General features: G+C 46.1%; 1 protein-coding gene across 1 annotated transcript in view; it reads left to right on the plus strand.

The window, feature by feature from the left end:
• Window positions 1-25,112, plus strand: part of SGCG (sarcoglycan gamma) — a 356,819-nt gene extending 331,707 nt beyond the window's left edge. Inside the window, exons 7-8 of the mRNA XM_063951669.1 lie at window positions 21,718-21,841; window positions 24,229-25,112. Coding sequence (XP_063807739.1) covers window positions 21,718-21,841; window positions 24,229-24,405 — 301 coding nt within the window. The 3' untranslated portion in view covers window positions 24,406-25,112. The remainder of the gene's footprint in view (window positions 1-21,717; window positions 21,842-24,228) is intronic.
• Window positions 25,113-26,279: the final 1,167 nt, after the last annotated feature.

Genomic DNA, 26,279 nt, shown 5'->3' on the forward strand with positions numbered 1-26,279 from the left:
AGACCCCAAAAAATGGGACTGTCCCGCGAAAATCGGGACATTTGGGAGGTATGGGGGTGTGTGAGGGGGTATACCGTACAGATAGACGGGCACCGGCTCACTGTGTGCTTGACCCCCCCCCCCCTCTCTGGCGCGGAGGAGCGTCACTTTCTGGCACACTCCACGCTACTTAGCTGCAGTTTTGAGGGGCACCTGCCGCTGTGCGGGTTCCGTACTGCCTCTGTTATCTCCAGCCCCGGCAACCCCACCGCTAGCTGCAGCGCTGCCACCCACAGTGAGGTGCGCCAAGCTCCTTCACACACTTTAGCCGGCGGGTAACGCTGCAGAAGTCCGAGCTGCTTGCAGGCTCCGACACCCTCCTCCCTCCAGCCGCAGCATCTCCTGGGGGCTAACCAGTCACTCCCAGTCTCCCCTTACCACAGTGCCCGGCAGCTGCGCAAGGTCTGCGGTGTGTGACTGAGGAGGGGGGGAGGGATGCGGACGGGCAGAGGAAGCAGGACTCCAGCCTAAGAGAGTCAGCCATGCCAAGTCTCCACCAGCAGCAGATCCCAACAGGTTGGAGTGGAACAGCAGCAGCCAGCAGCAGTGACTCCGGTAAGACACATCTGTCTGTCACCACTGTTTTGTCCCTAATACCAATCTCTCCCGTGCCCTGTGTTCTGTCATGTCCCTGTCACCCCTGGCCTTGCCCTGACACCCTTATCCTGGCCCTTTCACCCTTATCCTGGCCCTGGCACCCTTATCCTGGCCCTTTCACCCTTATCCTGGCCCTTTCACCCTTATGCTGGCCCTGTCACCCTTATGCTGGCCCTGTTACCCGTATGCTGGCCCTGTTACCCCTATCCTGGCCCTGTTACCCCTGTGCTTGCCCTGTCAACCCTATACTGGCCCTGTCACCCCTGTCCTGTTCCTGCCACCCCTACCCTGGCCTGTCACCCCTATCCTGTCCCTGTCATTTCTGTCCTGGCCCCGTCGCCCCTGTCCTGGCCCCGTCACCCCTTTTCTGACTCTGTCACCCCTGTCCTGGCCCCGTCAACCCTGTTCTGACCCTGTAACCCCTGTCCTGGCCCTGTTACTGCATACCCTCCAACTACCTTTTTGGCAGGTACAGTACCCGCAGCGGCTCCAGACCTCTCCCCAATGCACCACACCTCCGCACCTTCCCCTCCACCCCTCCCCCACACGCTGTGCCTCCAGACCCCCTACACCACCCGCGGCTCCCACTCCTCCACCCCTTCACCACCCACAGCACCTCCAGGCCCCCTCCACCATCCACCCCCTTTATATGTCTCCCCCCACACCTGCCCCCCTCCACCCGCAGCATCTGCAGACACCCTCCTCCATCCGCGGTCCCCCCCTCCCCCACCCCTCCCCCACCAATGGCACCACCACACCTGCCCCTCCACCACCAGCAGCACCTTCGGACCTCCTTCCCTATGTGCCGCACCACCCGTACCTGCCCCTCCCCTACCCATGGCGCCTGCGGACCCCTACCCCACCCCCGGCACTCCTGCCCCTTCCCATCCCACAGCACCTGCGGAACCCTTCACCCATCCACAACATCCCCACACCTGCCCCTCTCCCACCCATGGCACCCATGCCCCTCCCCCACCTGCAGTGCCTCCGGACCCCTCCCCAATCTGCATCCCCCACTCCTCTGCCCCTCCCCCACCTGCAGCACCTCCTGACTCTTCCCCATCCGGGCCCCACCCCCACTTCTGCCCCCCCTCCACCTGCAGCATCTACAGACACCATCCGCAGTCCCCCCGCACCCGCTACATTCTGTACATCGTGCCCTGCAGGTGCTGTTTACGCCGTCGCAAGGGGCTGCGCCTCCTTCACCATCGCACGCCCTTTCATTGTGCAATATTTAACCATTAACAAAGGAATGCAGGTAATACTTTATATAATACAAATATTGAACCCCAGAAAGGCATGCAAGGGTTAAGGGGGCGTAGCCCCTTGCGACGGTGTGAAGAGCGCCCGTAGGGCGCGATGAAGCACCTAGTTTATTATTAACAGTTTCTTATATAGCGCAGCAAATTCCATTGCGCTGTACAATTGGAAACAACAGTGCTAAAAATAAAACAAAACTATTGGAAACAACAGTGATAAGACACAACTGGGTAATAACAGACAGAAAAATAGGCCGGAAGGCCCTGCTCGCAAGCTTACAATCTATAGGGACGTAGGCATTGATAGACAAGGATTGGTGTTATCTATTGCATAATGGTCCACCAGATTGCAAAGATTCTTCGTGGGCTGTATGATATGGTCACACAGCAATGCTGGCCTGGGGTCAGGAAGATGGGAAAGTGAATATATTTGAGGATATGTGTGGACTGTAATTGGATAGGAAAGTTTAGGAAGGTTATGTGGGCGGTTTCGGAATATTATAAGTTTGCCTGAGTGCCCGGCAGGTACCCAATAACGAGCAAGCATTGTCAGACATTAAATGGCAGGTGCGCACACCATGTGCATAAGCTCTGACAAGCAACCAACACAATGGGGTATATTTACTAAGCTCCCGATTTTGACCGATTTTGTGTTGTTTTTTTCAAAGTGCCATCTCGGGAATTTACTAAACACAAATCTTGGCAGTGATGAGGGCATTCGTATTTTTTTTGAAGGCAGAGAAAAAAATACGAATGAATACACCATCGGTCAAATACGCCTGTTATTTGATACAACTCGGTAATTTACTAAAAATTCGTATTCACAATCACTGCCGGCAATAGCCAAACACTGCCGGGAAATGTTACAAACTGTAAATAAAACCAGTTTTCAAATAGACCTGCTTTTTTTACCGTGTTCTGATAGGCATGCACGGATCTGTGAGATCCGTGCATGTTTATCAGTGGAAAGGGGTGTGAAAGAGTTAAAAATCATAATTTTTTTTGGCGTGGGGTCCCCCCTCCTAACCATAACCAGCCTCGGGCTCTTTGAGCCAGTCCTAGTTGTAAAAATACAGGGGAAAAATGACTGTGGTTCCCCCATATTTAAACAACCAGCATCGGGCTCTGCGCCTGGTCCTGGTGCAAAAAATACGGGGGACAAAAAACGTAGGGGTCCCCCGTATTTTTAACACCAGTACCGGGCTCCACTAGTCAGAGAGATAATGCCACAGCCGGGGGACACTTTTATATTGGTCCCTGCGGCCCTGGCATTAAATCCCCAACTAGTCACCCCTGGTCGGGGTACCCTGGAGGAGTGGGGACCCCTTAAATCAAGGGGTCCTGCCTGACATTACGAATGACATCGACATCAGAAAAAAACGAAAATGCAGAATACGACAGCATAGTAATTGAGTCGTAAAAAAAACAAAAAGTTGCAAATTCACACTACCGATGTCATTCGTGTTTAATCTCCCACCAAATCCTGACAATTACGAATCTTAGTAAATATACCCCTATGACCTAATTTGTATCAGCAGTCATCTTTATTATATAGATGTTAATAAATAAAATAATATTACTGTCCTGCTTGATCACACCTACTGTATATTATATAATTAGTCTGTATGTTCTACCTCATATACTTGGTGCAATATAAAATAGATAATAATACTGAGGAGGTTCTCAAAGCCAAAGGGATTTATGAACTTTGAACTTTGTTCGACATCACAATCTTAATGTTAGGAGCCTCATATTACTACTTTGTACTGTTGGAGACCCTGCTCTTTACATGATCTAATGCTCAGGGCGGGATGTATTAACATACATCACCGTGACTCACCACACATCACAGTGATGTTGATCGCATATGTACTAACATATGCGATCAACATCGCAATGCGGTTACGGAGGCCCCCCGCGATACCTGTAGATGCCAATACTCAGCTACCATCACCTCCCAGGGGTCTCCACACTGCCCGCACGCCGGGAAGCAGCAACAGGCTGTCCACGACACCTCCTCCTCCCCCCAGCAGCGTGAGGGACCTCCGGCTATGTTGCTAAGGGGTGGAGGAGATTACCTTCCGGGTCCAGGCTGCCTGGAGGAAGGTATGTCTGGGGGAGAGGCATCTGCGGCTGGGGGCTGCGAGTTGTGGCGGCCGGCGATAAGAAGCCCATAGGCTTCTATTGGGTATCACCATCCAAAGATGGCGATACTCTGGGCGGCGAAACCCGGCGACCGGGTCTTAGTACATTTGAAAATGCGGTAAAACCCCTGAAAACGGGGGTTTTACCACATTTTTCCCTTAGTACATCCCGCCCTCAGTCTGTTATTTCCTACTGCAAGGAGATCTGCCTGAAATTAGACACATCTTTGCATACACGTAACTCAGCATAGAACCATTGGCGTTTCTATAATGGGTGCAATGTGTGCGGTGCACACGGGCCCCTGGGTCCAGGGGGGGCCCACAACGCACACATTGCACCCATTTAAATACTTACCTAACCGGAGTCCAGCGCATGCACGGTAGCCAAATTGGTCTCCGGATCATGGCGGTCGCCATGTTTCCGGAGACCTGCGCATGCGCAGTAGACTCCGGCACATTGCCACAGTCTACAGCGCCGTTCAGAGGAGGGGGCCCACCCGGAGGTGCACACGGGCCCCCTCCTCTGAAACGCCCCTGCATAGCACACAATTCTGACACCCTGACTAAGCTTAGTCTTCATGCGAACGTCCCGTTACCACCACGACTGAAATGTATACAACTCTGAACCGCCTGTAGATGCCAATACTCAGCTACTGAGCCTACTCAGTGCTTAATTTTGCAAGATCTAACCCTAAAATGGATTTCATGGACGCACCACTGTGAGGAGCACTGCCAAATAATGCAATCAAATGGAAAACGTAAAACTAGTTAATTCAGACTTTTTTCGATGTTTTACCGATTTTTTTTTTTTACATGCTATCCAGTTAAATCCCGTATAAAAAAAAAAACCTTTCTCCCGAAAACACACAGGTTCGGGTGAAACAGCCCTGTTTTCTGACAAAAAATGGGGCTGTTTCCGGGGATTCTGCTTCGCCTGCTGGAGGCAAGTGCCGCGGCTTATCGGGGCTAATTAGATAGCCCCCGGTGGGACAATTAGTCCCGGTAAAAAAACGGGGCTAATTGGATATCCCCCTTTGTCAGTAAACTTTTACTTCTCTCTAGATACCTCAGATGAAGTAACCAGGCTACCAAAATGGCCGTCTGCTGTTTCCCCGCCATACTGATATATAAAGATTTAAAGAATATTACCGTGAAAATAAAAATCTCATTCTGAAATAAACTACCGTCACGGTAGTCTAACTGATTTAGTATGTATAGTTTAGGTAGTGTTTATTGAGTAAGTTGGTTCTTTCTTCAGCAGATCATCAGTAAATTTATTTTATCTTCAAACCGTACATTGGCCCTCATTCCGAGTTGTTCGCTCGTTATTTTCCTTCGCATCGGTGCGATTTTACGCTAACTGCGCATGCGCAATGTTCGCACTGCGGCTGCGCCAAGTAAATTTGCTAAGAAGTTTGGTATTTTACTCACGGCATTACGTGGTTTTTTCTTCGTTCTGGTGATCGTAGTGTGATTGACAGGAAGTGGGTGTTTCTAGGCGGAAACTGGCCGTTTTATGGGAGCGTGTGAAAAAACGCTGCCGTTTCTGGGAAAAACGCGGGAGTGGCTGGAGAAACGGGGGAGTGCCTGGCCGAACGCTTGGTGTGTTTGTGACGTCAAACCAGGAACGAAACTGACTGAACTGATCGCAGTGGCAGAGTAAGTGTCAAGCTACTCAGAAACTGCTAAGAAATTTGTATTCGCAATTTTGCGAATCTTTCGTTCGCAATTCTGCTAAGCTAAGATACACTCCCAGTAGGCGGCGGCTTAGCGTGTGCACTGCTGCGAAAAGTGGCTAGCGAGCGAACAACTCGGAATGAGGGCCATTCATTGCTATATTTGGATGTATAAATATGAACATTACCACATCAATGGTCAAACAAAATAATACATAGACTTAACATTTCTCACATAACGACCGTCATCGCTTTGCCGTTTGATATATTTAGTTATTTAGTTATTTATTTTCCTTTAATCACTGCTCATTTGAATGTGTTTTGTTATTTCATCCCCGTCTGCTCTGAATCCCTGCCAACATTTGTAAGGTGCAAATCAGCAGCTGTAGCTTAAATTGTTGTTTATTATAGATTTCGGTCTTGATTATAGTTTGTCTTATTTTTATTTCTTTGTGGTAATTTTATAGCTTTTACGGTGCTACTCAATTTTGTTTGACACTTTTATGTGCCGAATAACGTGTCAGAGCAGAAGCTTTATTGCACCGTGTGTGTTATAGAACTGGGAATAAATCAATTGCCTTGATGTCTCCAATAGTATCTTTGTGTCTTGTAAGGCAAAACGCCTCGTTTCTGGAGCTCACTAACTGAATGGGCGGCAGCAGACTGACTTACAGAAAAGATGTCACATTCAATTATCTTCCACCTTGGAGGAGCAGTAACAGCTTCTTGTCAGAAAACACTTATAATTATTACCTCTTCAAAAGTGATTGCAAGCTTTTTTTTCCCTTCTTGCTAAAAAAACAACTTACATAAATAGCACCGGTATATGTCATACACAGAGCTGTTACTTAGGGCTGCGTTGCGTTATCTATAATGTTCTGTCCAATAAAATGTTCTGCTTTCTTTTTTTGGCTTTGACCTTTCGGTTACTGCCATTCTCTTCATTTCAGTAAGAACTTGACTTTCATTCAGTGGCCCAAAATTTCCTCACGTGTCTGTTTTCCTCAATAGCTGAATGGAACATATTTTTGTACTTCTTTATCAAATCAGTGTCTCTATAAACCTACTTATAAAAGGCAACTTTATTTCAAACCCTGAGGCCAAAATGTACAAAAATACACAAGCGCACATCTTCAAGATGCAAAACATTGGAAGCCTTAAAGCAAGGTGAATGCATAGGCTAAGATGCTAATGATGACAATGTTCTCCGTTTTATTGTAGGTTAAGTTATATAAGAACTCTGTCATGCATTTCTTAGCCTTCCATTGCCACCATAAGGGGTAATTCAGATCTGAACGCTCGCTAGCAGTTTTTTTGAAGCGCTGCAATCAGATAGTCGCCGCCTACAGGGGAGTGTATTTTAGCTGTGCAAGTGTGCGATCGCATGTGCAGCCGAGCGGTACAAACAGAGCTTTTGAAGTTTCTGAGTAGCCCAGGATTTACTCAGCCGCTGCAATCACTTTAGCCTGTCCGGTACCGGAATTGACGTGAGACACCCTCCCTGCAAACGCTTGGACCAGCCTGCGTTTTTCCAAACACTCCCAGAAAACAGTCAGTTGCTACCCACAAACGCCCTCTTCCTGTCAATCTCCTCGCGATCGGCTGTGCGAATGGATTCTTCGTAAAACCCATCACACAGCAACGATCCACTTTGTACCTGAGCGACGTGCCTGCGCATTGCGGTGCATACGCTTGCGCAGTTCTGACCGCAGCGCAGCAAAATAAGCTAGTGTGCGATCAGGTCTGAATGACCCCCATTGTTGTCCTTATGCTCCGACATTACAAAGTATAATTTTTTTTTTTTTAAATAGTAAGAATTCCACATTCCAACACGTAAGGGGTATATTCATCAAAAAATATTTGAGGGATACAGTATCCGCAGCTAGTAAGTACCTCTGAGATGTATGTGTGGAGCACCACAGCAGATATTGGAGATATCTACCATGATATTCCTTTATGGATACCAAAAACAGCTCACAAACATTTTTGTGGGGGCTGCTAAAAAAATGCAGAATTGACAGCATTAGCTGTTGCTTCGGTTGGCTGTCATATCCCTTTTCCAGAGATTTCTGCTCACTTCTTGTATGCTCTACCTGCCACAGGTGTGGTATGGCTGATCGGCAGTCAGGAGACCGGCGGTCAGCATACCGACAGCGGAATCCCGGAGGGGCGAGTGCAGCAAGCCCCATTCGGGCTCGCTGCGTTCGCCACGCTGCGGGCTTGGTGGCAACCTGCAATCGCCACGGGTTCTATTCCCACTCCATGGGTGTCGTGGACACCCACGAGTGGGAATAATCCCTGTTGGTCGGCATAGTAAGGGGGTGGGATGTAGGTGGAGGTCATGTGTTCTTTGGTCTCCTGACCGCCGGTCACATGAATACATCCCACCTGCCACAGTAACCTTACTAGCATACTGTCACATTAGGGAACCACCCACTGAGGCAGATGCTTGTCTGATATACAGTACCTGGAATCCTGTAGACCAACGGTTCCCTAACGGGGTGCCACAAGGTTCTTGCAGGGGTGCCTCGGGTTGGTGGTCCAGGACCAAATCAAATTATTTATGGTCAAAGGGATAGGCAAAACTACTGCTAGTGGCTTCTAATCATAAAACATGTGCACAATCACATAACTGTACACCACCACGTAACTGACCGTAAGGATGACAGGTAGCACAATTTACTTTATTAAAAAAAAATTCAAATATATCAATAAAAAAGTTTTATTATAGGTGTGCCGTCAAAAAAATGCTGATACTCTAGGGCAGTGTTTCCCAACCTCGGTCCTCAAGGCACACTAACAGTCCTGGTTTTAGTGATATCGAGGCTTGAGCACAGGTGACTTAATTAGTAGCTCAGTTATTTTGATTTAACCATCTGTGCTGAAGCCTGGATATCACTAAAACCTGCACTGTTGGTGTGCGGTTGGGAATGCCTGCTCTAGGGTGCCGTTATTTAAAAAATTTTGGTAACCACTGCTGTAGACCATTAATGTTGAAAATACATTACACAAATATGTACTCTGTAATTGGGCGCTGCAGAACCCTTGTGGCGCCATATAAATAAAAGATAATAATAATAATAATATCCCAGGGGATACGGTTAAAATGCCGGCTGTTGGGATCCCGATCATAAGTATACTGGTCGGGCTAGGGCCGGTGGAAGGGGGGTTAGGTTTAGGAGCCACCCGGGGGGGTTAGGGTTAGGCTGTGGGGGGGAGGGTTAGGCAGCAGGAAGGGAAGGTTAGGGTTTGGGGGAAGGGGAGGGGGTGGGGACATACTTACTCCTCCCCTGTCCGTATTTCAAATATTAAGATGCCAGCGTCTGTATTCTGATCAATGTTCAATCAGTACAGTGCCTAGAAATATCCTAAAAATGCCTAATACTGAACAAACTCACCATTGGTGAAGAAGCTAGGTAGGAAGCTGTACAATATACAGTATGCTAGTAATGCACGGTGTAATTTTACAGGGAAACACTGACAATAACTATTATCAGCAGCAAATATTGCTAAGGTAAAGATCTGCAGCAATGTGTGTGAATGTGCAATAGTGACAGCACGTGATGTAATCGTGTTACCGGCGGAGGAGATCCCGCCGGTAGTATACCGAAGCTGGAATCCCGACCGCTAGAAATCCCGACAGTCGGCATGCCGACTAACAGGGACTATTCCCACTTGTGGGTGTCCACGACACCCAGTGCCCACTGCGTGGTGTCATCGTTGCACTTGCCCCCCACTGGCAATCTGGCGGCTGGGATCCCCACGGAGGTATGCTCACGACCGGGGTCCCGTCCGCCAGTCACCCAATCCACACCCGACAGCACCGCTATTCCCTACCGTAAAGGGTGAAACAATCAGTTTTCTCAGCTCTTTCCTCATCAGAGCCTTGAAAAAGAAGTTGAACAGAGTAGCTCTCACTAGTGAATTTCTAGAAGGGGTGTGACAACCTTGACCAACAGGAAGCCTCAAACACAGATATTGTGGTTTTTATTGGTTCTCTCGATCACAACCCCTCCACAGCCATTTAATGTGTTGATCAAAATTATGGCCCTAATTCAGCTTCAGTTACAGTTTTACTAATATAGCAAAACTGCAACTGCCCAGCACAGGGCAAGGCCGCGCAACATGCTAATAGCGGGCAGCAATGAGATTGCAATTCAATTGTGATTGCATCGCTAAATAAGTGCAGCCCCCCTGCCACCGCTGCCATTTTCCTGTTTACAGCGGCCGCGTGTGACGTCTCACGGCAGCCCCGAACCCCCTTTTCTGACGTTACACCCCGGCAACGCTGACACACCGCCCTCGGAAAACCGCCCCACAAACGCCTCTGCCTGTCAATCAGGCAGAGGCTTTTGCATTAGTACGGCTTCTGCGCATGCGCTCTGGGCATACATTTGTCAGTATGCAATCGCTGGTGTGATCCATACTGCATAAGGCCCTATTTCTGGTGGTCAATACTACAGAAACGGAGGAGTCCTGGGGTTCCTTTGGAAGAAATGTATCATATATCATCAATATATTCTTCTTATCAATACTCTAGTAATATAAATGATATACACATGAATATTAACAGGTGTTCCTAGAGTTTCAATACATTTGATTATTGTGATCGTAATGCTTGGGCAACCTGTGGCTCTCCTCATAAAAATATAAGTCCCGGATACCCTTCCAGCTATCCACTATCTGTCAAAGCATGCTGGGACTCAGAGCCGGCCTTAGGCATAGGCAAACTAGGCAAATGCCTAGGGCATTTGGTATGCTTAGGGGCACCAGCAGCTTCTGCTGATTAAAATGATATGCGGCATGCCTATATTCTGTGTGTGACTGCGGCTGTATCTGCATACGAAATGCTACGTTGCAGTGTAGTCCTCTAAATCACTGTAATGTAGCATTTCATATGCAGATATAGCCGCAGTCGCACACAGAATATAGGCATGCTGCATATAATTTTAATCAGCAGAAGTTGCTTGTGCATCCTAGCCACATAGTAATGCAAATAAGATGCATTTTCATAAACAAAAGGCGCCCGGTGTTAGCAGAGCTGCCAGCTGACTCATGCCAGGCATCTCCTGCAGAACTAGCGGCAGTGCTAGGGGGCACCAGCCAAAATCTTGCCTAGGGCATCATATTGGTTAGGGCCGGCTCTGCTGGGACTTGTAGTCTCAAAAGATGTGGATAGCCACAGGTACTTCAGGCTTGGGGCACAGTCCTTTTAGACGTATTAATATATTATTTACTATTTCTCTAACGTCCTAGAGGATGCTGGGACTCCGTAAGGACCATGGGGATAGACGGGCTCCGCAGGAGACATGGGCACTTTAAGAAAGACTTTGACTCTGGGTGTGCGCTGGCTCCTCCCTCTATGCCCCTCCTCCAGACCTCAGTTTGATACTGTGCCCAGTGGAGACTGGGTGCATTTCAGGAGCTCTCCTGAGTTTCCTGTAAGAAAGCATTTTTGTTAGGTTTTTTATTTTTAGGGAGCCTGCTGGCAACAGACTCCCTGCATCGAGGGACTGAGGAGAGAGAAACAGACCCACTTCTCTGAGTTTCAGGGCTCTGTTTCTTAGGCTACTGGACACCATTAGCTCCAGAGGGATCGGTACGCAGGTCTCACCCTCGCCGTCCGTCCCAGAGCCGCGCCGCCGTCCTCCTCGCAGAGCCGGAAGAAAGAAGCCGGGTGAGTATGTGAGGAAAAGACCATCTGAGGCGGCAGAAGACACCTTGATCTTCACTGAGGTAACGCACAGCACTGCAGCTGTGCGCCATTGCTCCCCTTCACCTCACACACCTCGGTCACTGTAAGGGTGCAGGGCGCAGGGGGGCGCCCTGGGCAGCAATATAAACCTCTCTTATGGCAAATACACATATATACATGTACAGCTGGGCACTGTACATGTATATAAAGAGCCCCCGCCATGTTATTGGAAAATTTGAGCAGGACAAAAGCCCGCCGCCGAGGGGGCGGGGCTTCTCCCTCAGCACTCACCAGCGCCATTTTTCTCCACAGCACCGCTGAGAGGAAGCTCGCCGGACTCTCCCCTGCTTGACACACGGTGAAAGAAGGGTTTTAAAGTAGAGGGGGGGCACATAATTGGCGCATATACACAACAACAGCGCTACTGGGTAAACATACTGTGTTTTTTCCTGGGTCATATAGCGCTGGGGTGTGTGCTGGCATACTCTCTCTCTCTGTCTCTCCAAAGGGCCTGATGAAGAACCTGTCTTCAGAAAAGAGCTTCCCTGTGTATGTGTGGTGTGTCGGTACGTGTGTGTCGACATGTCTGAGGTTGAAGGCTCACCTAAGGAGGAGGGGGAGTGTATGAATGTTAGGTCTCCGTCGGCAGTGCCGACACCTGACTGGATGGATATGTGGAATGTTTTAAGTGCTAATGTTAATTTATTGCACAAAAGACTAGACAAAGCTGAAGCTGGGGTACAGTCAGGGAGCCAACCCATGCCTGTCCCAATGTCGCCGGGACCTTCGGGGTCTCAGAAGCGCCCACTATCCCAAATAGTTGACACAGATACCGACACGGATTCAGACTCCAGTGTCGACTACGAGGATGCAAAATTACAGCCAAAGGTGGCTAGATGTATTCGATATATGATTATCGCAATAAAAGATGTTTTGCATATCACTGAGGAACCCCCTGTCCCTGACACGAGGGTACACATGTATAAGGAAAAGAAACCTGAGGTCTCCTTTCCCTCCTCACATGAGCTGAACGAATTATGCAAAAAAGCGTGGGAAACTCCAGACAAAAAACTGCACATTCCCAAAAGGATTCTAATAGCGTATCCTTTCCCGTCGCAGGACAGGATACGGTGGGAATCCTCCCCTAGGGTAGACAAAGCTTTGACGCGCTTATCAAAAAAGATAGCGCTTCCATCCCAAGATACGGCTACCCTCAAGGATCCTGCTGACCGCAAGCAGGAGGTTACCTTGAAGTCCATTTACATACATTCTGGTACGTTACTCAGACCGGCTATTGCGTTGGCCTGGGTTTGTAGTGCTGTAGCAGCATGGACAGATTCCTTATCAGCGGATATTGAGACCCTTGATAAGGATACCATTTTAATGACCCTAGGGCATATAAAAGAGTGGTATCTGGAACATAACTTAATACCAAAAGGCTTAAAGATTAAGAAAACACCCACACAAAACAAGGAAAATACAAAATTTATGGAAAAATGGGACTCAGTTTTACATGATTGTTCCAGAAACCTAATAAAGGTAATCCTGGAGACTCATGAACAGGAACTAGAATCCTTAGAGACAGAGATAAGATCTTTGTACACGTCATTAGAGGCATACAAAGACGATAAAGAATTCCAACAACTAGAGAACATTTCACAAATTAGACTACAAAAGATTGAGGAAGAAATTGTGGCAACCAAGAAATCAAAAATACTGAGGGACAAGACAGGAAAGGAGGGAGGACATAGGACACTAAGGAATAAGACACTTACGGCTACACCAAAAAAGACGAAATCCAACAAGAAAACACTAATAAAGAAAACTCCACACCACCGAGAAAAGAATAACATACCCATTTACAAGAAATTAAGTTTAACTTATCAGCAATATATGACACAATTACATAACAAAGGAAGAAAGGAGAAAGAAATATTGGAAGTCGAGGAGATAATAGAATCTAGGAAGGTAGGATCAACAGGTGACTGTGACACGACACAAGAAACCAACTTCTCTACTTACAGTATCGATGAGGATTTTGTTTATGAAAACCTAGCTCGTGTCTCACTTGAGAAAGGTTTTCAGGTCTCCATCAGTCTAGAAGAAGTCACACCATCCCCTGATTTAGACGAAAAACAGACAACATGTGCAGGGTTTTTTTTAGAGGAGGTAGCAGGACTGAGAACCTGCAACCAGACCTCAAAAACACCGAACAAACGAAAACTAGACGAACTAGACGAGGAGGAAGAGGAAGAGGAGGCAAGCAGACAAAAAAGGCACCACTCGCAGAAGTAAGTCAGACAGGGATTTTCAATCTCAGTAAAACAGCCCTAAAACCAGAACACACAGCACTACTGAACAAAGGTATGAAGTTTGCCCCCACAAAAAAACTAAACAAGTTTGAGACATATCTAGACCTACACAGATTTACCCGGAAAATTACACTCGCAAAGTACTACAACAACACCGGGAGGGAAAAAGAACAGAACAAAACGGAAGACCACTTTAGACATTCAAACCTAAAACCAACATCTACTTTTTACCCCCAACATATGAGAGGACCACTAATAGGTACATTCGAACAATTAGTGACGCGAGATCTTGAAAAACTAGACAATAGAACTAAAAACTTCAATCTGAGCCTGAAAGAAAAGGAGGCACTAAAGGACCTAATAGAGAACAAAGATATAGTGGTAAAACCAGCAGACAAGGGAGGGGGGATCGTAATCCTAGACAAAGGTGACTACGTTAAAGAGTCACTAAGAATTTTAGACGACACCAACACATATGAGATTCTAAAAGGAGATCCCACCACGAAATATAAAAAGGAGTTAGAAAACCTACTCAAACAAGGCTTAGGACAGGGTATTCTTACCAAGAAAGAACACTCCTATATAGACAATACACATCCCATCATACCAGTCTTTTATTATCTGCCAAAGATACACAAAAACAAAACCAACCCACCGGGACGCCCTATAATATCTGGGATAGGATCACTCACAGCAAACTTGTCTCAGTACATTGACAGTTTTTTACAACCCTATGTACAGATACAGAAATCATACATCAGAGACACAACTGACATTATAAAGACACTTGATGACATCACATGGTCAGAAGAATACTGGATATGCACTAGTGACGTGACTTCACTGTATACAATCATAGATCAATCTCAAGGGCTAGACTCTTTACAATATTTTTTGAACCAGGACAAAACAATGACAGACACACAAACCAACTTCATCTTAGATTGTGTAAATTTCATCTTAAAACACAATTATTTCTGGTTTCAGGACACATACTACAGACAAACCACCGGCACCGCCATGGGGACTAGGTTCGCCCCAAGTTATGCCAATTTATTCATGAGTAGATGGGAGGGTACCCACATTTGGGACGGACATGACTTTGGGGAGAACCTAGTCCTCTGGCGGCGCTACATAGACGACGTAATTTTCATATGGAAAGGAAGTGAGGATCAGCTCCTTAACTTCCTTGAACATATCAATTCAAACAAAAACAATTTAGTATTCACCACCACTTACAGTAGAACCTCGGTTAACTTTTTGGACATCACTATTTTTATAGAAGAGGCGAAAATATGCACAAAGATATACCAGAAAAGTGTGGATGTCAATAGCTACATCCTAACGAATAGTGGACACCACCCTAACTGGCTAAGAAATGTACCAGCAGGCCAATTCAAAAGAGTCAGAAGAAACTGCACGAGAATAGAAGACTACCATTCACAGGCAAACGAAATGAAACAACAATTCATGGACAGAGGATACAAAGAGGAACTACTAGACAAAGATTTACAAGAAATTGCAGAGGTAGAAAGAAAAACACTCCTAACATATAGAAACAAAAAAGAACAGACAAAAGATCCAAAAGACTGGAAGATCACATTCCAAACCCAATACAGCTGTAAAAACCGAAAAATAGAGAAGATCATACGCGATCATTGGCACATCCTTTTAGAAGATGAAGTACTAGGGACCCTTTTACCTAGACAACCGAGAATGATATATAGGAAGGCACCAGATATAAAATCCAGGGTGACACACAGTCATCTAGAAAGAAAAGGAACAACACAAACCACCCTAACAGGGAACAAACTGAACAAAGGCTTTTTCCACTGTAACTGTTGCAAATACTGTAAGTCCGGACAGAGCACGACAAAAGGCACATACAAATTTCAGTCGAATAACACACAGGAATCATTTACCATCCAGGATCACATTACATGCCACACCAAGGGTGTAATCTACCTAATAGAATGCCCCTGTCACTTACAGTACATAGGAAGAACAATAAGACCCCTCAAGATCAGAGTAGCGGAGCACATAAGGAACATAAGAAAGGGTATAGAAACACACAGTCTCTCGGACCATTTTCGGGAGAAACATAAACAAGACCCTACAGGGATGAGAATACTAGGAATAAAAACAGTAACACAAAATTGGCGGGGAGGAGACTTTATTAAGAGAATAAACAAAGAAGAACTGAAATGGATATTCACACTGAAAACACTGAAACCATATGGGCTCAATATAGACAACGAAGTAAGATCTGTGATTATGGGAGTTTGACCTTAAAACAGTAACTACATTTAGAATGTGGGAATATTTTGCTTTCTACTCCAAAAAAGAAGGCACTAGAAACATTTTTAAACATAACCCCGCACCATGTTAGTAAGGGTAGACTGAAAAACAGGATTATATACAGCCAATACCATGCACGTATGGTTGTACCATTACGAAAACAGTATAAACTCCACCCATCTCGATGTCAAAGGATAACAAATTTCCACTCATCTATCCATCCACTGAGATATTAACCCCCATTGTTGGATCTATTTATTCATTTATTTCTCTATCAAATATTTTTATTGATTTTACTATTATTATTATTGTACTATTTCTTAACCACTTATTGGTTCATCCATTTCATTTGCACCAACCCTTACTTATTGTTGATAAAAGTTTTTTGTCAATCACAAATATATACAACCAAAACCCTTGTTAGAACATGTTAGATCATCGTCCCCCATACATTGTAGATAATAGTCAGTCACACATTATCATTTTCCATTTATCCCTACAATAATAATTTCTCTCAATTTTTTCTATTTATTTATTTTCATTATTAATCTTATTGATTTTATACAATTTTTCTGCATTATAAATCCTGTGCTCCTTTTAAACCCCTTATTACATCGATATGCTCATTATTCCCCTGCAACCCATTATCCCTATTCTCCATGCATTCTTAGCATTTTAACCAGCCCCCAACACCGCCCCCAAAATAGGACCAATGAGGAAGAGAGACATTCTCCTAAGATGGGCTAAATAGCCCACAACAAACATGGCTGAACAAGATTCCCTGACGAAGGCCAACACTGGCCGATACGCGTTGGAAGTACACCACCATTTCCATTTATTACAACCATCAACTTTAACTCTCAAACAGAGCCTTAAGAAATAGAGGAGCTAAGACGGACGAGGGGGAGCAGCCGCCTCACGGACCAAGAACGCCGCGACCTCGCGACCTCGCAACCCGATCACGTGATCAGGACAACCCGGAAGCAAGAGGAGGACAACGCCGCCGAAGGAGACCGGAGCAGGCCGCCGGCAAGTGGGAACGAGACGGAGCTACGAGGACAAGGTAAGGGACTCTGTAGGAGAGGAAAAGACACGGCAGATAGCCCAGCAGGGCTAGAAGCACCAGTCTTTCTCCCTCTCCAAGACGGTGACCACTTCCCCGACAGGCACAGACAGTCGCGGTGCGCTCAGGAGAACGACACCACGTACTGTCAGAGCCTAGGGGAGGACGGTATGTCCGGAGCCCTAATTACCTGACAAATTAGCGACCACCGGGATCCCTTGCCGCACCGACCCTCCGGGGGGACCCCCACCATTTTTTGCTTCTAATAATTTTACAGTTTTTTGACTAAACACAAGCACCTGTATTAGGCTCTGGACAGCATAACGAGACTCAAGGCACTACAGAGGTGGGACGCCACCGATCTGAGTGCCCCCCACTAAAGTCACAGCAACAAAAACAATTTATTTTATCCGGTACCCACAGATAATCCCCTATACACATAAAGTGTATCTATTCGTGTTCACTCCCCTCTCCCATCAGTACCTAAATCCCACTCAAACCCCCCCCACCCCCACATCTTTTTGGTATAAATAAAGAAATATTCTTATTAGCTATAACATCTAGTCTGAGTATCATTATCACCACATCATTTCTCCTACACAAATAGATTATTGTCCATCAGGCGCACCTAACCCTGTACTGTACTATATTCCTATAGAAGTTTGAGGCACTTCGAAAAACAGGTAGCAGCCTTAGGACAATCTAAATACGCAAATACATGAGCACTGGAGTACCTTCTTTTCTAAAACGATATAAAAGATGCTGTCTTATATATGAGGGATGCTCAAAGAGACATTAGTTTACTGGGTTCCAGGATAAACGCTATGTCTATTTCTGCTAGGCGTGTCTTATGGACCCGACAGTGGACAGGTGATGCCGACTCCAAGAGACATATGGAGTTGTTGCCTTACAAGGGTGAGGAATTGTTTGGAGAGGGCCTCTCGGACCTCGTCTCCACGCCTACGGCAGGTAAATCAAATTTTTTACCATATATTCCCTCACAATCTAAGAAAGCGCCTCATTATCAAATGCAGTCCTTTCGTTCCAATAATAGCAAGAGAGTACGTGGATCGTCCTTTCTTGCCAGAGGTAAGGGCCGAGGGAAAAAGCTGCACAACACAGCTAGTTCCCAGGAACAGAAGTCCTCCCCGGCCTCTGCAAAATCCACCGCATGACGCTGGGGCTCCCCTGAGGGAGTCCGCTCCAGTGGGGGCATGTCTTCGACTGTTCAGCCACATCTGGGTCCACTCACAGGTGGATCCCTGGACAATAGAAATTGTTTCCCAGGGTTACAAGCTGGAATTCGAAGAGGTGCCTCCTCGCCGGTTTTTCAAATCGGCCCTACCAAAAAAAACCCTCGAAAGGGAGATAGTGTTACATGCGATTCACAAATTGTGTCTTCAACAAGTGGTGGTAGAGGTTCCCCTGCTTCAAAGAGGGCAGGGGTACTTCTCAACTCTGGTTGTGGTCCCGAAACCGGACGGTTCGGCAGACCCATTTTGAATTTAAAATCCCTGAACCTTTACTTAGAACGGTTCAAGTTCAAGATGGAATCGCTCAGAGCGGTCATCGCCAGCCTAGAAGGGGGAGATTTTTTTGGTATCTCTGGACATAAAGGATGCATACCTGCATGTTCCCATATATCCTACTCATCAAGCGTACCTGAGATTTGCGGTACAGGGTTGTCATTACCAATTTCAGACGTTGCCGTTTGGGCTTTCCACGGCCCCGAGAATTTTCACTAAGGTAATGGCGGAAATGATGGTGCTCCTGCGCAAGCAGGGTGTCACAATTATCCCGTACTTGGACGATCTCCTCATAAAAGCGAGATCACGGGAGAAGTTGCTGAACAGCGTATCACTTTCACTAAATGTGTTACAGCGACACGGCTGGATTCTCAATATTCCAAAGTCGCAGCTGAATCCTACAACTCGTCTGCCCATCTTGGGCATGATTCTGGACACGGACCAGAAGAGGGTTTTTCTTCCGACGGAAAAAGCGCAGGAACTCATGACTCTAGTCATGAAACTGTTGAAACCAAAACAAGTGTCAGTAAATCATTGCACTCAAGTTCTGGGAAAGATGGTGGCAACATATGAAGCCATTCCATACGGCAGATTCCATGCAAGGACCTTCCATTGGGACCTATTGGACAAATGGTCCGGGTCACATCTGCAACTGCATCAGCGGATCACCCTGTCCCCCAGGGCCAGAGTATCTCTCCTGTGGTGGCTGAAAAGTGCACACCTTCTAGAGGGCCGCAGGTTCGGCATTCAGGACTGGACCCTGGTGACCACGGACGCGAGCCTCCGAGGTTGGGGAGCAGTCACACAGGGAAGAAATTTCCAAGGCCTTTGGTCAAGTCAAGAGACTTGTCTTCACATCAACATCCTGGATCTAAGGGCCATATACAACGCCCTACGTCAAGCGGAGATCTTACTTCGAAATCGGCCAGTTCTGATCCAGTCAGACAACATCACCGCAGTAGCTCATGTAAACCGCCAAGGCGGCACAAGGAGCAGAGTGGCGATGGCGGAAGCCACCAGAATTCTTCGCTGGGCAGAGAATCATGTAAGCACTCTGTCAGCAGTGTTCATTCCGGGAGTGGACAACTGGGAAGCAGACTTCCTCAGCAGACACTGATCTGCATCTGGTAGAGTGGGGACTTCATCAGGAAGTCTTCGCGCAGATTGCAAGTCGGTGGGGACTGCCCCAAATAGACATGATGGCATCCCGTCTCAACAAAAAGCTACAAAGGTATTGCGCCAGGTCAAGAGACCCTCAGGCAGTAGCTGTGGACGCCCTAGTGACACAGAGGGTGTTCCAGTCGGTATATGTGTTTCCTCCTCTTCCTCTCATACCCAAGGTGTTGAGGATAATAAGGAAAAGAGGAGTGAGAACAATTCTCATTGTTCCAGATTGGCCACGAAGGACCTGGTTTCCGGATCTGCAAGAAATGCTCACAGAAGATCCGTGGCCTCTTCCTCTAAGGCAAGACCTGTTACAACAAGGTCCCTGTCTGTTCCAAGACTTACCGCGGCTGCGTTTGACGGCATGGCGGTTGAACGCCGGATCCTGGCGGAAAAAGGTATTCCGGACGAGGTCATTCCTACGCTAATAAAGGCTAGGAAGGACGTGACATCTAAACATTATCACCGTATATGGCGAAAATATGTTTCTTGGTGTGAGGCCAGGAATGCTCCTACAGAAGAGTTCCACCTGGGCCGTTTTCTTCACTTCCTACAAACTGGAGTGAATTTGGGCCTAAAATTAGACTCCATTAATGTTCAGATTTCGGCCTTATCCATTTTCCTTCAAAAGGAATTGGCCTCTTTACCTAAAGTACAGACTTTTGTGAAGGGAGTACTGCATATTCAGCCTCCTTTTGTACCTCCGGTGGCGCCTTGGGACCTTAACGTGGTGTTAAGTTTCCTTAAGTCACATTGGTTTGAACCACTTAAAACAGTGGAGTTGAAATATCTCACTTGGAAGGTGGTCATGTTGTTAGCCTTGGCTTCGGCTAGGCGAGTTTCGGAATTGGCGGCTTTATCACATAAAAGCCCCTATCTGGTTTTCCATATGGATAGAGCGCAGTTGCGGACCCGTCCTCAATTCCTACCTAAGGTGGTCTCATCCTTTCATATGAACCAACCTATTGTCGTGCCTGTGGCTACTCGTGACTTGGAGGATTCCGAGTCCCTTGATGTGGTCAGGGCTTTGAAAATTTACGTGGCCAGAATGGCTAGGATTAGAAAAACAAAAGCACTGTTTGTCCTGTATGCAGCCAACAAGGTTGGCGGCCCTGCTTCAAAGCAGACTATTGCTCGCTGGATCTGTAACACGATCCAGCAGGCGCATTCTACGGCAGGATTGCCGTTACCAACATTGGTTAAGGCCCATTCTACTAGGAAGGTGGGCTCGTCTTGGGCGGCTGCCCGAGGGGTCTCGGCACTACAGCTGTGCCGAGCTGCTACTTGGTTGGGGTCAAACACCTTTGCAAAGTTTTATAAGTTTGATACCCTGGCTGAGGAGGACCTCCTGTTTGCTCAATCGGTGCTGCAGAGTCATCCGCACTCTCCCGCCCGTTTGGGAGCTATGGTATAATCCCCATGGTCCTTACGGAGTCCCAGCATCCTCTAGGACGTTAGAGAAAATAAGATTTTAAACCTACCGGTAAATCTTTTTCTCGTAGTCCGTAGAGGATGCTGGGCGCCCGTCCCAAGTGCGGACTACTTCTGCAAGACTTGTATATAGTTATTGCTTACATAAAAGTTATGTTATAGTTTTCATCGGTCTTGGACTGATGCTATATTGTTTTTCATACTGTTAACTGGGTAGTATATCACAAGTTATACGGTGTGATTGGTGTGGCTGGTATGAATCTTGCCCTTGGATTACAAAAATCCTTTCCTCGTACTGTCCGTCTCCTCTGGGCACAGTTTCTCTAACTGAGGTCTGGAGGAGGGGCATAGAGGGAGGAGCCAGTGCACACCCAGAGTCAAAGTCTTTCTTAAAGTGCCCATGTCTCCTGCGGAGCCCGTCTATCCCCATGGTCCTTACGGAGTCCCAGCATCCTCTACAGACTATGAGAAAAAGATTTACCGGTAGGTTTAAAATCTTATTTTCTTTTTCAGATTGGAGTCACCTACTCGATCTCTGAGCATGGATGCCCCAAAAGGAGTTTACATAAAGGCGCAGACTGGGGTAATCGAAGCTATCTCACGGAGGGATATAAAATTACACAGCAGTGATGGAATGGTTTGTGATCTTAATACATTGAGAGAGTGTGGTATAATTTTATATAACGTGTACTGACTGTAGGTGCTCACAGGCTTGGACTGGTCCACAGGGGTACAGGGGAAACCACCGGTGGGCCCTACTGCCTGGGGCTCCACCGCCTCCTCTAGGGATCAGTTTCCAGACTGTGCTGTTACTAATCTAGTACATTATCATGCATGCACTACAGTATTTACTGTATATATTTATCTAGGGGACCAACCCATGCAAAATGGTTAGGCAAATCAATGTGGCGGCTGGGTACACCCCCTCTAGAGACTGGCCACACCCCTAAACATGGGCCCCTACCACTGTATTACCCCGCTGGGGCCTACATGCCCCAGTCTGACACTGGGTGCTCATCAATCTCCTAGAATGCTGGTTTACCCCTAATATCAGGCCACATCATTTTTTAAATGTTTTCATCCATGGGATGGAAGCAATTATAAAATGATAAAGTATAAGGGGTCTATTTAATAAACAAACATATGTTTTTTTTTCTCCGGCATTTTAGTTTTATTTCTCTCTATTTAGTTACATGAAAAGTGCAGAGAAAACACAGATTTCTACGCCTTTTCATTTCTCTGTGGGCAGCACAGTTGATGTAATGGTTAGCATTGCTGCGTCACAGCACTGAGGTCATGGGTTCGATTCCCACCATGGCCGTAACTGGGAGGAGGTTGTATATTCTCCCCATGCTTGTATGCGTTTCTTTCGGGTACTCTGTTATCCCACCCACTACCCAAAAAAGTCCCTAGTGTGTATGTATATGCATACTGTATGTGGTAGGGAATATAAACCCAGATTTATCAAGCCTAGGAGAGTGATAAATTGCACCGTGATAAAGTACCAATTGTTCTGTGTGCATGCCGTTTTGTGCTTTTGCAAATGATACTAAAGTAATATTAATAGACAAAATAATTTTTCTTGCATTTTTATCCATTTTAAATCTCATTTACATATTCAGTACATTACTCAATTATTCTGCCTGACTGTTGTTCTACATTTATGACCCCCCATCTCTACTAATTAAAATACAAGTTTTATCATGTAGAAAAATTGCTGATGAAAATAATATGGTGTTATTGTATTTTAAGCATTGCCCAAGCCCATCAATTATTTCCAGGAAGAATGAGACACTTGACATTGTTATATTTGTACTGCAGAATAAAAGCATTGTGGCCATTATAAGCCGGGTGAAGGCACACTAGGGCTTAACCTGGTAAAATATCATTATTTATAATGGTTATCAGCCATCAATGTTTCCGATTTGATGCAAGTACTTTTCTCATTTAGTGGTTGCCAACCATCGGATGCAACTTTGTGATGCCCATCCGATGGCTGACGGCTTCTGTGCAGCTAATGTACACATACGCAAATCTCTGAATTCTTCTACACATGCACACAGTATAACCATCGATGGTTATACCATTGGATGGTTTAGATGGGATTATGAGTAGCCACTGCATTGCTGGATATGTTGGAAGGAAAACATTTTGGTATCCCTAATGCACACTGAGTGACTTTTGAAATAACCATTCAATGCCGTGTTTCCAATGCTCATCCCTAGTCATCACTATCAATCAATACATAATACCCGGTGTAAAGAATCCATCCAAAATCAGACAAATATCTGCCTTTTGTTCACGCCCACAATATGTCCTCAGAGCATTTAGCCTATGTGTGAACACCTCTCTGCCACCCAGTCACACCCAATCATCCACAGGGGCTAAAAACAATTGCAAGGTCCATTTGCAAAACAGAGCTGCGCATAGCTCTGACTCAGCGGAAAGATGTACTGTACATGAAGATGCATGTGCTCCGCACACAGTTACAGGCTCCACTTTTATGCTTGCACATTTACAACTGACCACAGAATCCCTGTGCATGAAGCCAGCGCTTTTGAAATTGTTAAATTTGGAATACAATAAATTGGGTGATGGGCACTGTTTCTGGGTGCTACCGCTGATACTGTTTCTGAATATGGAGCCGCTAGAGCAAATAATATCAATAATTATACAGGGTGAGTCATTTGAAAGGAAAATGACCACAGAAATAAATATTCACAAAAGAGAGCGAAATAAAGTCTGAGCCGTGTTATTCCCAGGACACCAGGTGCAGGCAGAGAAAGCTGTGCAGGGGGGGAGCCGGCAGTGTCATCAGCTATATGGGTCCAATGGACACACAAAATGATCCCGGATATAAAAAAAAAAAAAAACAATATATTTTTGTTTCCTTTTGATACAACACAAAACTGCCTGTAGATATGACTGGATGTAATGCACCTACAGCAGTAGAGCTGTGTCATATTGCTTTGTCTTTTTTTATCACAGTATTTACTTTCACCTTCCTTTTCTTCTATAATACAGGTGGTGCTGGATGCAGAAAAAATATTTATGCCCAAACTGCCTCAAGGAGCAAAGACTGGGTCAGGTGGCAGGTCTCAGGAACTGTACGAAATTTGTGTGTGTCCAGATGGGAAACTCTATCTGTCTGTAGCCGGGTCAGGGTCCACCTGCCAGGAATACAGCCGTGACTGCCAGTGAAGGACTTTTCTAAGCCAGTGGATATCAGCCGTGCGTTCTATAAAGCCCGGTGACTTTCAGCTGTTTGTTTAAAAAACTCTATAAGGATTTCGTTACAAAAAGTACATTCGTGTGGGAGGCTTATTTGTATTTCAGAAAATACTTTTAAAAAGGATATTTCAATATTTTTTTAGCCACTGTAAAATAGCACAAGTTAATTCTGACTTGGAAGTGAATCATCATCCGTTGGTCTCGGGTAAAACCAGAGAATTAAGGGCTGTAGACTCTGGAGTGCAGCCACCTAATGAAATGAGTATTATGTTGCATCACTGAACTGTTCCGTGATTGTTCAACTAGGTAATTAATTGAAAACCATTCTAACTTTTCTCCTAATTCCAGTACATTTCTGCTTCTACTACAATTTATTGTATTCATTTGATTTCAATTACCTGTTTCAAATATTTAAAAGATGAATTGGTGCCAGCAATATACTATGCAACCTGTCCTGCAATTACATATCTCATGGTCCGCTGTTACCATTGTAATATTGGGTTGTATGTTTTATATGTATGATCTTTTAGTACTTGGTTTGGTGGAATTTTGTTTTTTGTTAAGATGTGGTGGTGCACTTAAATTCTCATCATTCACACAAGCTGATTGACCCTCAATTTTGATAAGAGTTTACTTTGAAAGACACCATTAAATAAAAACTTCTTTATGCCCCTAGGCACATTGTTTGTGAGAGTATTAATGGCGGTATTCACCAATATTATGGTTACCAGCAGAATCCATTTGAAATACTTTTATAGATAGTGGGCCTTATTCAGGTTAGATCGTAATTTCAAAGCTGCTATTAGCTGTTTTGCATTATGGGGGTCATTCCAAGTTGATCGCTCGCTAGCAGTTTTTAGCAGCCGTGCAAACGCATGGTCACCGCCCACGGGGGAGTGTATTTTCGCTTTGCAGGAGTGCGAACGCCTATGCAGCAGAGCGCCTGCAAACACATTTTGTGCAAAACAAGACCAGCCCTGTAGTTACTTGTCCTGTGTGATGAATGCTGCGACGATTGACACGGTAATGACATCAGATACCTGCCCAGCAAACGCAAACACTCCCAGAAAACGGTCAGTCGACACCCAGATACGCCCTCTTCCTGTGCTGTGCAATTGGAATCATCGCTAGAACCAGTGCAAAACCACAAAGGACTTCATACCCATACGACGCGCGCCCGCATTGCGGTGCATGCGCAGATTAGCCATATTTTTTTTCACTGATCGCTACGTAGCGAACAACGGCAGCTAGTGATCAACTCGGAATGACCCTCCTATGATCCTTAGCAATGCAAATGCAGGAGGAGGTGCATACCCAAGAATGTAGCTACCATAGGTACAGGGAGTGCAGCTGCTATGGGGCCCACCTCCTTCCTGCATTTGCGATTGCTAAAAACTGGGATGCTATCGCAGTTCGGGATGCACATCGCGATCGTTCATCTGCATCTGCAGACTGAGGAAGTCTGACCTTACTCAGACTTGCAGTCGCAGGAAGTCTAGCGACCCCAAGGAAACTGCAACTTGGCCTCGCCACTCCCGGAAAATGAGGGTGAGTACCCCCCATTTTTCCCAATGACGGCCGCCTCCACCCCTCCCCGCGAACGCCACTGCCTGTCACTCAGGCACATGCGCAGAATGGGTCCTGCACAATGTTTGGGAAACTGCGGGTTGGATCGCTGAGGTGATCCAACCTAAATGAGGCCCAGTGTTCCCATTACAGAAATACTCTTATGGTGAGTGTGTTTAATAAATAAAGGGCACAGGTACAGATGTGTCCTCATACACTGTGGATTCTGTCATGCCAAACAACCCCTCTCTGCTTGATAAATCTAGGCATAAATTTGC

Source organism: Pseudophryne corroboree, chromosome 2 (genome assembly GCF_028390025.1).
Source record: "Pseudophryne corroboree isolate aPseCor3 chromosome 2, aPseCor3.hap2, whole genome shotgun sequence".
NCBI lineage: Eukaryota > Metazoa > Chordata > Amphibia > Anura > Myobatrachidae > Pseudophryne > Pseudophryne corroboree.